Below are 14659 nucleotides of genomic sequence, written 5' to 3'. Positions count from 1 at the left end.
ACATTATAAAATAGAACCAAGAGTATAAATGTAGTTGGTCTATTTTTGTTTACATCCCATGTTATTAAGATAACTGCGGGGTTATCAGCTACCTGAGTGTATTAAATATGTCTTTGGCATCCTCCACAACTGATTCACTAGGCAGCAGTTTCTCTTAAGCCTCGCAGCCACCGGCACCGTGCTTGTGTCTTGTGCAGAGGCAGCAGTGAAGTCGTGTGGTCGGCATGGGCCCTGATGCCAGGAATGAAATGTGGCCCCAAATAAAAATGTCCTCCCTCTTCGGAGCATGACGCCTGGGCTCCCCCTTGGCCTGTGGTTCCCGGTGCAGTTACACCGCCCGCACACTCTTATAGCTGCGCCGCTGAGCGAGCGTTTCCCACGGTTTGCTGCAGCTGCCTGTAACATTGTGGGCTTTTCTGCCCATCCTTTAATTAGCTAGGCCCAACTCTACATAGCTTTTGACATTTTATGGAATCGGCCTCATTGATCATGGTGCTCATGGCCATGCGAGAGCTGCGTGTTAGCCGGTTTGACTTTTGTGAAAACAAATTTACCTGTAGCCTACTGCAAAGAATGTGTAATGTATGAATCACTGCTGTGTATTTAATTTGCTTTGATCACTTATTGTTTTGAAGTCCAGTATATTCACCTGTTTCACCTGATTTAACTTTTGACACCGTGACATATTTGTTTGAGGAATTGTATCTTTCACAATGACACTATCCCTGTGAGAGAGAAAAAAAGAAAACCCATCTTCTTTTTTCATTTTGCTCTCCGATTTCTTTTTTGACGTGTTTTATTTTTAAAGAAACTCTTTCTCTATACGCACGTAACATCACTTGTTCGCCAGCTCCCTTCACCTGCCACCCACGTGTAACTTCAAAAACCCGCGAGCGTTTATAGCTTCTTGCCTTGAGTTGTTGCCTTTCCTCTTCTTTCTTATTTTTCTTCTTCGCGATTTTTCACACAATTCCACACTGTGGCAGCAGAATGTCCAAGGTGATTTGAGTTCATCACCAGAGCTCACAGAGTGCGAACAGAGCTTTGTGGTAAGCGAAAATGCTTACTAACCCAGCCAGCATGTGTTGTAAATAAGGACATTTTACAGCAATGCCGATTGACTGGAAATAATGTTCTTCTTTTAAACGGTCTGCATTTGACTGCAGATTTGATGTCGATCAACTAATTGGTTTACACCTGAAACTCTTGGTAACTGTGAGACATTTATATTAAAAATGTACTTGAACGCATCAATACAGCTTTACATATATATTAAATGACAGTCTCATTAATATATAATTGTTTGACTGATTATAAATTGTAACATTCAAACAACCGTTGACACATTTGTTCACGCAATTTTCAATGCTTCACCAATCAGCATTTATTTTGAAAAATATAACGTTGAACCTATTTTTGCATTGCCACACTCAATTCACATATTTATCTGTAATCCAGCACATCCACTCAACATAAACTAAGACAAACTCTTTTCCCCCTCTCTCTCACGCCCACGCTTTACCACGCTCGCTGTGCACCATGGCCTCCTCCTCTTCCACGCCATCCTCGGAATCTATCACACCCCACCCCCCTCTCTCTGCCTCTCTCGTAATCACTCTACCGAATGTCTCGCCGACTGTGCCCCATCACTTCTCCATCCATTCTCTGCTTCGTCTCTCGCCCGCGACGCAACAACAACGACGACGACGAACCGACGCGACGACCGGTGACGACGGCTTTCGCGCTGGGGGGCGGGGGGCGCACCCTTCTCCCCTCCGCAGCGTGCCATTGCCCGTGAGATTTTGGACATAGCGGAGAGCGCCGTGCGCCGCTGCGTCCCATCTGACTGCGAGCGCACGCCGCTGCTGGCGGTTTCGACATTGGCGGAGGTGGCGAAGGTGGCGGCGGTGGCGGCGGCAGAGACCGCTCCTGCCTCCAATCGCCGTTCTCACCGTAAAAAACCCTGTCCCGTCATTCCCCAGCAGCAGCAAGGACCCGGATCACAGACAATCCACGACAGCTTTTACACTGCTGCCGAACCGTGAGTCCTAGCCCACCTTGTCAGTTTCCCCTTTTAAATGCAGTACAAGCAGCTGTGCTGGATAACAGGATGGCGTGTGTGGCAAAATTAGTTTGCCCAGAGATGTGCCTTATCTCATCAAAACTTGGAGGTTAAGCTGAGTTGAGCCTGGTTAGTACTTGGATTGGTGACCACCAGGGCTTGCCCAGTATTATAGGCTGAGAAGTGGCCAGGAGAATGCTGTATTAAGTTTTATCCCTTCATGTACATGGTGGGTTTCCCTGGATGTTTTGAATTGGTCCAACATCACATGACAGGACCCTCCTGAAAGAGTCTTGAGACTTTCCTGAGTAAAGAGTTTTAATGTTGCGTACGTTTTCCAAATCCTTTCCCAACCAAGTTCATATTCTGGTTCTTGCCTTTGATTCAAGCGGGGGGCACTGGCAGTGGCCATGGCAACCACGTTGCCAGTGATTTCCATACAGATCGTTTAATTATGGTGACTCATTGAATGTCCCTTTAAATTGAGATAATTATGACTGAATTTATGGCTCACATTTAATAATAATGTCAACTTGTAATGCGCCGCACAGCATTCGCTCACTCTCGTAGACAGAGAGGCTCAGAGGTGAATGAAATCACAGACAAGTGGGGAAGGCAGCCACGTGGTGAGCTGGCACCAACCGTTGCACAAGCTCTGCGTTCCACTATATATGAAGGCGTTATGAGCCAAATAATGATTGCTTACATGTGGGAGGAAACTGGAGCACCTGGAGAAACCCACGCATGCAAGGGGGAAACACTCTATCCCATACAGAAGAAACAAGTGGAGTCTGCATCTTTGCTGTACCGCCTCCCCCCCCCTGGCAAGCCAGGGTATGGCACCTCTTCGACGCCCATGGGAAGGGAGTTTTGCAAAAAATCTTGCAATCCCACCAATCCTCGCCTCCGCAGTGCTGGATTAGAGGCGTGCACCACCACTGGCCACGTTTGATGAGATAGTACTTGCACGAGAATTAATTAACTTGGGGTGGAATGATTCACCATCCTCCCCCCAGTGGTGTGACAGATTATCGCGATTTCAGGGGCGTAGTTCAATTATTTTATTAATCATGACTTTATAACACTGCACTTAATGTTATGTATGTACATTGAACTTCTTTCGCACCGTACGTAGCCAACCGTGCTAATCTCAGGTGCGGGAATGGTAGCGCCTATCACATGTAAAATTATCCTTACAATACATTTGCCAAAATGGCAAAGCAGGATCTTCGTAAAGCCCGTACGTGTGTACGTATGTTGAACTTCTTTTGCACCGTACGTAGCCAACCGTGTTAATCGGAGGTGCACGCCGCATCGTCCCTGTCCCCACCCTGTTTCCCGCGTCAGGTTCCAAGCCATGTACAACTACCGGCCGCAGAACAAGGATGAGATTGAGCTGACGGAGGGCGACATTGTGGACGTCATTGAGAAGTGTGATGACGGGTGGTATGTAGGTACGTCGGGAGTAAACACGCCTTGGTGAACATTCAAGCTTGCAAAGAGCCACATGTAATGCAGTAAACATGTACCTGTGATACATCGAGGTAGGAATATTCGACATACCAAGTTTGAGGACAACGAACTTTGGATTCAATACCATTATTTTCATGATAAAATTAAGTGAAATAATAAATAAACACTGAAATTGCTAAATAGGTAATACTTTTAGCGATCTCCGGTGCTATGTAAATGTCATGTTTTTTCACTATATTTTATTTACCAGTTGTTAATGTTAATACTGTAGAGTATGAAATCTAACATTTTCAATATAAATTGTCTTTGTTTACAATGGTGAATGGTAAGTTACGAAGTGTTTATAGTTTTAAATAGTAAGTTACGAAGGCTGGGAACACATCCTCATAGTACTAATGTTATAAGTTATTCAATATACGAAGTTTCAACAGACGAACGAAGCTCCAGGAATGCATGTACTTTGTATATCGAGGTATTGCTGTATTTCACCAGATTGGAAAGTAATCTAAGACAACATGAGGACATGGTCTTATTCACAAGGGTGTCACAAGTTTTATTTCAAAATCATCATTACCCATACCTGACAACCCCTTATCAGTGCCCCTATCTTATCACAGACCAATTCAGACCCAATTGGTCACCCCGTGCACTTATAAATCTCAACGTTCATCCTACAAAGTCCCATCACAAGGGAGAAACTCAAACAAATAGACAAAAAAACATCTTGCCCGTATTGAAACGTTTGTACGCCGTATGGACTTGAAAACCCAATTTCCCTCTACAAGAATATGCGTAAACCGTGTGGGTTGACAGGTATGATAATTATCTATCGTGAGTGTGGTCTGAATCTAATAGAATGCTGCTGTTTGCCTTTTCACAGGTACATCCAGAAGAACAAAACTCTTTGGCACCTTCCCAGGAAACTACATGAAGCCCACACCATGTTAATCCCGGGGCATTAGGCTTTTAAACACCATCGTGCAACCGCATTTGTATCTCTTTTTTTTCTAGCAAAAAAAAACCCCTTCAAACGGACACCTATTCGTAAAGGAAATGATTATTATTATTATTGCAGTTGTATTTTCGGATAGCGTCGTCAGTTGTAATTATCATTGTAATCAAGGTCGCCGTAATCATAAGCCTCGCCGTTGATGTAATCTTCATTACAGTACAGTACTTCATTACTCTGCCACTGTCTTGAGTCTGCAATTTTCAGAGCAGTGTCTCATCTGCCACAACAACAGCCACCAGATAACAAAAAGTGACTCATTCTAAAACATAGCACGAGTTGCCTTAATTTATATGTCTATTATGACTGCTAGAATCGCTCCAAACATTTGTCCCTTTGTGGAAATATACAAAAAACATCCACAGAAAGAAATCAGTTAATGAGCTGTAATTAGGGAAATGTTCTTTCAAAACGTATATTTATTATTAATATTTGTTTACTTGCTCCTCTTGTACAAAATACCCATTTGAGACACTGGAGCCCAATGCATGAAGCGGTTTTTCATCACAATTCTGCCCCATTTTGGTGACATAATGGGCCGTCTTCCAGAAGGTTGGCCCGCATTCAGGGCTAGGCCGTTTGAATTTCGCAGTCTATGAGAGGCCCCGTCTAAGACCGGGCGAACCAAATTCCGGCCTTCCTCATTCTCCACTGGTGGAATGGCTCAACTCAAAAGAGACAAAAGTATTTTTTTATATATTGCTCTTTATTATTACTCTTATATGTGTGCGTGGGCATATGTTCATAATCATCATCATCAGGCATTGAGTAACACGACTTTGTGTCAATTTTTGTAGTGGTTGCCCAATTGGAAGGGGAAGTTGTGATGGGCTGAGCATGTGTGCAGGATGGAGGAGGGCAGGTTGCCAAGACAGACATTTGAGTGGGCACTTAGAAGTGGGCAACCAGGGTGGCATTGAGACTGTCAGAATAGTCCTCCGAGGACTGGTGATGATTGTGCAACAGTTAAAGGAACAGACAGGAAGAAGGATGCAAATTATGAGATGTGATATAAGCTGTGATGATCTCTTGACCCGTACAAAAGACAAACACGCAATTGTGGCAGAGAAATCATTAGCACGGTTGGCTATGTACGGTGCGAAATAAGTTCAGCATACATAGAATTGTGTGTTTGTTGTATATGTATGTGACAAGACTTGCAGCTGTACTCTGGTGCTGTGGCTTTCGTTACTCTCTTTTTTGCAGAGTGGGGTTAGCGCCGTGAAAACATGGCCATAGCTTCGAGAACGAATTCACTGTTGTGGAATGGCTCTGCGGCAGGAGAAGCTATTTACTCACACACGTACACGTGCGTGCGTGTGGCTGATTGGATCCTCATTGTTTGGCTCCATCTAAGGCAAAATTTCCTTGCCCCTCGCCTAGCTTAAGATGGGATGCAAGGTTGCATGTGGAATGGCAGCAGACGTATTCCTCCTGGCAAATTGGTGACACTTTTTTTTTACATGACTGGGGCAGAATTGGTTTCCTGGAATTTACCAGTAGTGGGATTGTCACAGTTGAATTGTTCATGAATTGGGCTTCATGTGTTCTATATATATATAAAAGTATAATACAACATTGAAATTGGAATCCCGAAGGACTTTTAAAGGATCACATTGTAATTTTGAATGCCTGAATTATTACCCTTTGGGTGTTCAGGATATTTTGTAAGCTCATTAACTCAATTAAACATTTTTAGAAAAGAGAATTTACTAAATAAAATCAAAACGATACCAACAGTTTACGTTGGTGTTATTTACTACTCAAATGAACGATTTGTTTGAGACAGTAAATGGAAAGTGAAATAAGTACAAGCACATCAGGGATAGGGAAGATAGAAAAAGAAAAGTGGAAGGTGGTTAGATGTTGAATGTAATAAATTATTGGAATGAGGCTTATTGTGTAATTTTATTCATTAACAATATTATATGAGTGGTTGGAACTCTGATCTATCCCCACCAGCTGGTTAATGTTAACGTGGAACTTGCATTGGTTACGTTCCTCATGATACTGGTAAATATTGTCGATTGAAATTCTGTCCATGTACCATAGTCCATTAACCATCATGCAATTCAAATTTGCAAACCACCAGACCTCAGCTTTGAGACATTTATTTTTGTACAAATTGTAGTAATTTAGAGCTGCGATGCTGCATTAGGAATTCCTTGTAAATTTATCATATTTTGTAGCATTATGGTAATAAAATGCATTACACATTAACAAAAAAGCATTTAATATATAAGTAATTTTACACGTAAGTAATACTGTATGAAATATGTTTTATCGTGTTTAGTGCTTGAATTATTAACGTTGCAAAGTTGTGACAAGCATTTTTTTTTAAACAAAACTCATCTACCATCATTTATTTTGCGAGCATTTAATCACACCGTTGAAATTAATACTCGGCGCTTTGTTAAATTGTTAAACATCCAACATTTTGCAGTTATTCGATCGGCAGGTCGCACGTGGTGGGGTAAAAGTGTGCGTACTCCCACCTCTTCCAAGACGTCTGGCCGGCGTGGAAGAGTAGGCCAATCACCCTCTTGAGGGGGCTCTGTAAAGCTCCGTCTACTAGAGGCTCTATTCGCCAGCAGCGACGTAAGAAATTGCAGGGCCGCGACTTTACCTTCACCATCATTTTTGCAGTGTTTGTGATTCCTGTGTGTCATACTGCAGTTTAAAGTACACAACTCTTTGTACAGTATTACCATCAGCCTTCCTTTCGTGAGGACCACCCTACCCGTTATTTATCAAAGGTGTGCGTGCCTTGTAGTCAGCAGAAAGGAATGTCACAAACAAGTTGTGAACTCTCACGTGTGACCCTCCCACACGCGTGGGCTCGAATGCCCTTCCTGATTTCGTCAAGCAAGTTACGTCGTGTTTTCTGTGGGTCATTACAACACAGGTTGGCTATGCCTATGTATCTAATTTGTATAACTGTGCCTTTTGATTTACCTTTAAGTCTCTTACTGAATAAAGACTTTGCTTATTTGCAGCACATTTGGGAAAGAAACACGTCACTGACTGTATTCACTACTCGGAGGGGTTTTAAGTTAAATCAAATAGGGGTTATATATGCATGAAAAGCTAGGTGGAGTTTTCACTATTTACGCATGTATAGTAATTGTCTATTGAAAGAAAAATCTATCTTTTTTTTATTTTGTTACATTGTTTTATGGCCTCGAAGAAGATGGATCAGAGGCTAGCCACTACACAGATATATGGAAAGAAAAGATGTAGTCTGGACATTGCCATAAAATTCAAGAATGGATGGAAACAATTCAAGGACGTTTTGCTTTTCAAACAAGACGCTAAAGTAGAACTGGGAAGGACACGTGGCGTGAAGGACAGACAGCAGATGGACAACGAGAACTACTTAGCTGGCAACCAAGAGAACACAATTAGGAATGATGAGGCCCAGACATTTTCAAGCTTGAAGTGGCCACAAGTTGCAAAAGATGGAGTGGAGTCATTTGAGAGAATCCTTTATCATCCTGCAGCAGACTGAGAATAGTCGATGACTTCGTCGAACACGTGTTTAACAAGCACGCCGATTCACTTTCACTTCGGTGACCTAATTAGAAAAACGTGTAACTAGTATTGCAAGAAAACACTGCACCCCTTGATGGTATGTTATTATATATGCTGTCGCGTAGAATAGTTTCTGATGAGCTGATTTGAACATTTAAAATACAGCAATCGTTGAACTAGAGTTGGGTAATAATTTGCTTTTGAAACTTCACTTGCATATGATATATGTGGTATCTGAATGTAGGAGTGGATTGCATAGAAGCACACGACTGCAAAAATTACATACTTGTGAATTTAGTACAATATAGCCTATTTTATGTTGTTTTGGTATAGAACAAATTGCATTTGTATTTCTTATAGCGAGTAATGTTTATGTTTTGGCTTGCAAAATTATATACTATCAGCATACACTAAATGTGCTTTATAGTACTAAAGAGTTTGTCTGCACAACTTTATTTTGCTTTGTGAATGTTAAATGCTAATTTTTAAATTAAACTACATATTGTGTAATCTTCCTGTAACAATTCATACCTAGGCCCATCCCTCCAATCAACAAAGTCCCCATTTACAAAACCTTTTGCCAATGTATTGACAAACACTTGGCAAATATGAAGTTTCTTTTTGTACATATGTGTAATGAATAAATTTGTACAGCATGAGGTTTTTTTTCGTGTATAGAATTTCAAGATTAATATATAGTTCTGACAGATCTTTTAGTGACCTTGGCTTAAGACTTTTTTTCTTTGGCATACAAAGTGGCCTTACATGGGAATCGTTTGTCAGAGATGGCGTTTTTTATGTTTGTGCTCTGAAGGAAATGGAATGCCAAGGCTCTCTGGTATGAAAACTAAAAAAACACTGTATTATCTTCATGTGTGTGATATGTTTTATTCCACAAAATAACAGTTTTAAAAATCAAGTGTAGATTATTACTAATCTGTAAACATGAGACTTGTTTAACATGTAGGCTTTCGCGAACAATATCCATAATAGAGGTTTTTTTTAATTATCAGATTGCATAAATATAAATGTCGTACTCGATTTGTAAATGTTGTGGGTTTATTCTCCAACACACCGATGTGCTGAACTAGCAACGAATTGGCTTGTTTTGTTTACGTGACAAATCTTACTATTTGGCTGCATCTGGAGGTGGCGGGTTTAACGACACATTTATATTTACGCGATCTAACCCCAAAAAAACCTCTGATGGATGAGACCTGTGAGTTGTTTCATCTCTACATCTGTGCACTTGTATCAAACATACTGTTGCACAAGAACTTAGCTAGGTACCAAAAAGGCCTGCACAAATAACACTTGCATGCTCAGTAGAAGCTGGAAATACCGTAAGCACACCTTAGCTAAGCACATTTCTGGTATGAGCAACACATGCAACACACTAGTGGGGAGGAAAGTTAAGGGCAGCTTCTCATACAAACAAAATACTTTGTATATAAGCCCACATGGCCTTGCTCTCAAAGGAAGTGCTTTATATTCAGCTTCTACTGTATATCGTGAATTGGCCTTTCGTCCCTTGCATCGTGAGGATGAGTAAAACGTTGACATTTTTGCTACTAACGCCTACTTCATTTCATGCTTATAAAGGAGGCTGGACAAATAACCCTCTTGTTTCACCAATACACTATGCTCATGAAAATAACACAGGTTTTTGTAACTACAGAAAGCATCTAGTTGAATGTAAAAAAGAAATGCCATGATTTTCCCAACACCGCACTTGATTCTTGAGTCTTTCCTAGGAGTGGTCAGGATGATCAATATGCCAATGGATGATTGATAGTGTACCTGGTGGAACTATTTTAGTCCCATTATATATAGGCTTTGTTTGAACGGATACCCTTTCTAGTACACTATGTGGAGTTTGTGTACAGCGGCATCACAGTACACCGGATTTCAGTGGAATTAGAGATGATTTTCTTCAAAGTTGAGTGTTTCTAACATTACTGTGAGCGCTCGAGTGATATACAAGATATTTATGTGCCCTCCATTCAGATTGACATTCTGGATGAGGAAATATGGGAATGCCATGATGAAAAAATTCACAGTTTTGAGTATTGTGACACCCATCCTAGGTATACACACATACAATTCTTTAACCGTCTTTGATATAAAAACTGTAATTACTGTATAATCAAGTTTTAATTATATCCATCTATTTTATTCACGTATGCATTATTTTGAGATTTGACGTGAAACGTTTTAGAATACATAAAACCATTATTTAACTGTTGTTAAACAAAGTAAACACGTTTCCATAAACTATACTATACATATATCAAAGCACAAATCACAGTGATTTATTGTTTTTGATTTATTCTAGCAGTACAGAATCACCAACTTATGCCGAGCTTTGAGTTGCATAACGATTTTATTAATGACTTTTGTTAGAGCAGCTGAGTTCTCAGATTGGAAATGTTACGGTTTGAAATCATGTAAATATACTATAGATATTAATGAGTGTGTGCTTTCCATATCTGAAATATGATTTGATTCAAACTGCTTATATTATTTCCACCTCTGAACAGTTCTCATGTTCACCCCTGTATAAAATGTTCCATGGCATGGCCAAAGAGATTGGGGATACAGAATTTGGAACGTTACATTTTGTGCAGGGGTGACCATGCAAAAGGATTTCCATGGAAACGGGACTGTGCTGGCCTGCAGAATGTGTGCAGCTGCATACTACAGTTTGTGTGTTGGTGTTGCTGCACAGAAAATCCCATAATAAAGCTGCTTTTTCTGGAAAATTGTGGGGTTTTTTTCTCTCTCAATTTCTAGTTTCCCTAGCCTTCTCCACATATGCTTTATAGCAGTGGCTCCCAACATTTCTGAACACTCAGACCCACTGTGAACCATCAAATATCTCATGGGCCATCATGAAATAAAAACAAATATGGTGTTTTGTGAATCGCGGACCACCTACCACTGCCTTACAGACCGACAGTCGTCTGCAGAACCACTAGTCTAGAGTTTTTTTTTAATATTAAAACCTGAATTATTTATTCCATAAAATCCCTAAAGAGAAATACAATTGCCTGTCACTTAAAATTTCAATGTATGTGGCTTGACAACCCTGGATGTACATGAATTCTTTGGTGGTGCTACTGCATTAACAGCGGTGCACAAGCACAAATAGAAATTAAAAAACAAAAACCTCTACACATTAGTCCATAACACTACCTTCGAAGGAAAATATAAAGTAGTGACCGTTTCGGACAATGGCCCATCTTTTTGGCACATCAATCAACTAGATTACATGGCAGGAGTTTGGGTCAGGGCTTCGACCGTGTAAATTGCACATCCACGCCACAAGGTGGAGTCCTATCTGCAGTCAATCACGACGGCTCGATGTGGAAATGCTCCATGGCTCATGATGATTTCGTATTTAAACTAAACACATTTTTTTTATTTTACCAGGTAAGGCCCACTGAGCTATATTGCTCTTTTTCAGACGTGACCTGGCCATAAATGATAGCTCATTCGAAGTGGCGGATTATCGTTTGTAAATTTACTGCAGCCAAATAATACAAGCGCATATTTCTAAATGTGGAGAGGAAAAACCGGAAAAAATCTACACGACCACGGATAGAACATGCAAACTCCAAATATACAGGCGTTAGGGACAGGATCGAACCAGGCGAGGCAGTTAACATCTCGCAACCGTGGCGCGCTTGGCCAAGGCAGCATTACAACTATGCAGAGGTGGGACAAAGTCATTGTTATGCAAGTCCAAGTCGAGTCGCAAGTCATCAAATTCATGACTCGAGTCTGACTCGAGTCCAAGTCACATGACTCGAGTCCACATCTCATAGGTGGGACAAAGTCATTGTTATGCAAGTCCAAGTCGAGTCGCAAGTCATCAAATTCATGACTCGAGTCTGACTCGAGTCCAAGTCACATGACTCGAGTCCACACCTCTGCAACTATGTATAGCACATTAGATTCAGTACATTCGGTTCGATGGCTCATCTGAGCGGTTGATCCGTGGCCCTGGCTAAGGCAGCTGAGCCCGATTGCCAATGGTTGTGGAAACAACAAGCCGGCTCGCATTCTTTGTCAGACTTGGCCAGAACGGCTGCATAGCCACATCTCAATAAATGTAGCTCAAATTAGATTCGAAGCTTTCGTGACTGCAGGAATTACTCTTTGTATTTTTTCGGTGAAGTCATACTTTACTTCTAATTTAGCAAACTTTGGAAGAACGTTAATCAACCAGGCTATGCGTTAACTGCGTGTTGAAACCGACCCTCTGTGTTGCATTGCATTACACTTCTTAATTTTACTAAATTTTCTTTCTCAAACTTTCGATTTTCTGGCTCTAAACCGTTGTCTCTCCTCCGGCCATTGTGGTCCGGAATTCCACACTGCTCCCTCCTCAATAATAGGGTTATTTCCCCCTTTTTTCTGGCAACAAAACTTAAACCTTTTACAAGGATTCATGTCTGCATTAAACACAATACTTGCAGTCAAATGCAACAAAAACACTATGATAATATATGCATATTCCTTGAAACTGATTGGTCCACACCAATGGATGGCTTTCTTTTGAGCCTCGACCCAATTGGTGTTCGACCAGAGGACGCCGTTTGTCAGCTGGTCCCACTTCCCCAGTCCTCTCTCTGCCCAGGCCATTCCCCCATCTCTCTATTTAAGGCCTCGGCACAGATTCGTTGTCCTTCTGTTTATCTTGGTGTGTGTCTCTCACTGCATGTGTGTCTGCCTATGCTGTTCCCGTGTCTGTGTTTTATCATTTTTTCTTACCTGATGATGGTTGCTTGTGTTGTAACCGAAACGTCGTATTCTAAGATTGTATTTTATTTTCTACGTGACTTTACCGACAGAACAGTGAGGCCCCCGACAATATACAAATGTGGAAACACCTCTTGCAGGCGGCGTGGCGGCCCTCACACTGATGATGTCTCATCGGGGAAAGTGGGGCCCTCTCTGAAATTAGTAAAGAACATCTGTATAGAGTATAATAATAATAAAACTCTCCGAATGTACCCTTTTGCCGAGATACATCTTTGTCGACACACTTCTCTCTAGAACACCACTTGTATGTTTTCATGCAAGGACTGTCTTCCTCTCAGACTCTGTGCGAAATCGTGTCCCGTTCTTCTCAATATATCTCTTCCCTCTTGGGAAGATTGAAGTTCAGATACCACCAATGGGAAACAGGAGGATTTCTCCACAAATCTGGCTGTTGCCTGATGAAGCTAGTTGTAATTACTGGCGAAACGTCGTGCTCAGACTGTAAATGTTCTGGCTTTGCTCTCCAACACTCCGGTGTGCTGCACTAGTAACGACTTGGCATGCTCTGTTTACGTGACAAACCTTACTAATTGGCTGTGTCGGATGGTGGTGGGTTAATTAAACGACACATTTATATATGTATTTGATCTAACCCAAAAAACCTGTATTATGCACTAATGTCCCACTCTTCTCAATATTTCTCCTCCCTCTTGGCAAAATTGAAGTTCAGCTATCAGATGGAAATTTTCCTTGCCTTGAGGCAATGCTGCTGAAACTTTGCACTCCCAGAAGAAACGCTGTGTGGTCGATGGATTGTGTAAGGCTATGTGGAAAAAAATTATCATTTCATACGCAGGCCAAACATGTATCATGATTCACAATGAGTTACTTTTGGGTTAGATCGTGTATGTATAAGTTCAGTTTACAGCTATAGCCTCCAACACCCGACAGACATTATTTATGAGAATAGGTTTTCCCCTTCTTTCTGGCAACAAAACAGGTGTTAAGATGTTAGAACACCAAAATGAAACCTTTTACAAACAATTATGTCTGCATTAACCACAATACTTGTGGTCAGAATGCAAAAAAAAATACTCTGATAATATATGCATTGTCTTTGAAACTGATTGGTCCACACCAGAGACAGCTTTCTTTTGAGCCTTGTCTCAAAACGGTGTAAGACCAGAGGATGCCAAAAGGCATTATTTATTTTGATAAGTACATTGTGATAAACGTCAATCTTATTTTGACATTGTTTCACTGCATTTACCACAACTTAACAAGAATGTCATGAAATCGCACGTAATGTGCATACAAGTCATGAACAAAAAGCTCTTGATTTTTCTTAGTACTGTTCGTCTATTAGCGTTCTCTGGTCTGACACTTGTAGTGAGACAAGGCCATGAAGAAGTCTGTCTCTGGTGCAGGTCAATCAGTTTTTAAAGACGATACACATATTTATCAGAGTTCGTTTGCATGTTCGCCACAAGTATGTGTGGACAACGCAGACTTGATTCCTTGCAAAAGGTATCCATTTGGTGTTTGGACATCTTAACGCTTCCTGTTTTATTGCCAGAAAGGGTTCTTATTTTTTTCAAACTTTAATACTGGCAAAAAAAGGTCCCGTGATAAAGCCATTTACTTTGACTCTCAGGCAAAAAGTAAGTGCGCTTGGGCAGTAAAGATCATGGCAACAGGGGACGATGGCCAATGGTCAAGACCAGGGTTCTTCACTAATTTTCAGAGGGGAAGGACCAACTTTCGCCGATAAAACATCGTCAATGTGAGGGCCGCCACACATTTAAAATTATTCTTGG

General features: G+C 41.1%; 1 protein-coding gene across 5 annotated transcripts in view; it reads left to right on the top strand.

Moving 5' to 3' along the window:
- Nucleotides 1-10837, top strand: part of LOC144732147 (sorbin and SH3 domain-containing protein 1-like) — a 94479-nt gene extending 83642 nt beyond the window's left edge. For all 5 annotated transcript variants that reach the window (XM_078613467.1, XM_078613470.1, XM_078613468.1 and 2 more), the window contains 3 exons: nucleotides 1983-2041; nucleotides 3410-3516; nucleotides 4416-10837. In XM_078613467.1, the coding sequence (XP_078469593.1) occupies nucleotides 1983-2041; nucleotides 3410-3516; nucleotides 4416-4483 (234 nt within the window). In that variant the 3' untranslated portion in view covers nucleotides 4484-10837. The remainder of the gene's footprint in view (nucleotides 1-1982; nucleotides 2042-3409; nucleotides 3517-4415) is intronic.
- Nucleotides 10838-14659: the final 3822 nt, after the last annotated feature.

Source organism: Lampetra planeri, chromosome 41, assembly GCF_965212315.1.
Source record: "Lampetra planeri chromosome 41, kcLamPlan1.2.h2, whole genome shotgun sequence".
In the NCBI taxonomy this organism is placed as follows: domain Eukaryota; kingdom Metazoa; phylum Chordata; class Hyperoartia; order Petromyzontiformes; family Petromyzontidae; genus Lampetra; species Lampetra planeri.
Note: the sequence above shows the minus strand (reverse complement) of the source record. Positions and strands in the feature narration are given on the sequence as shown.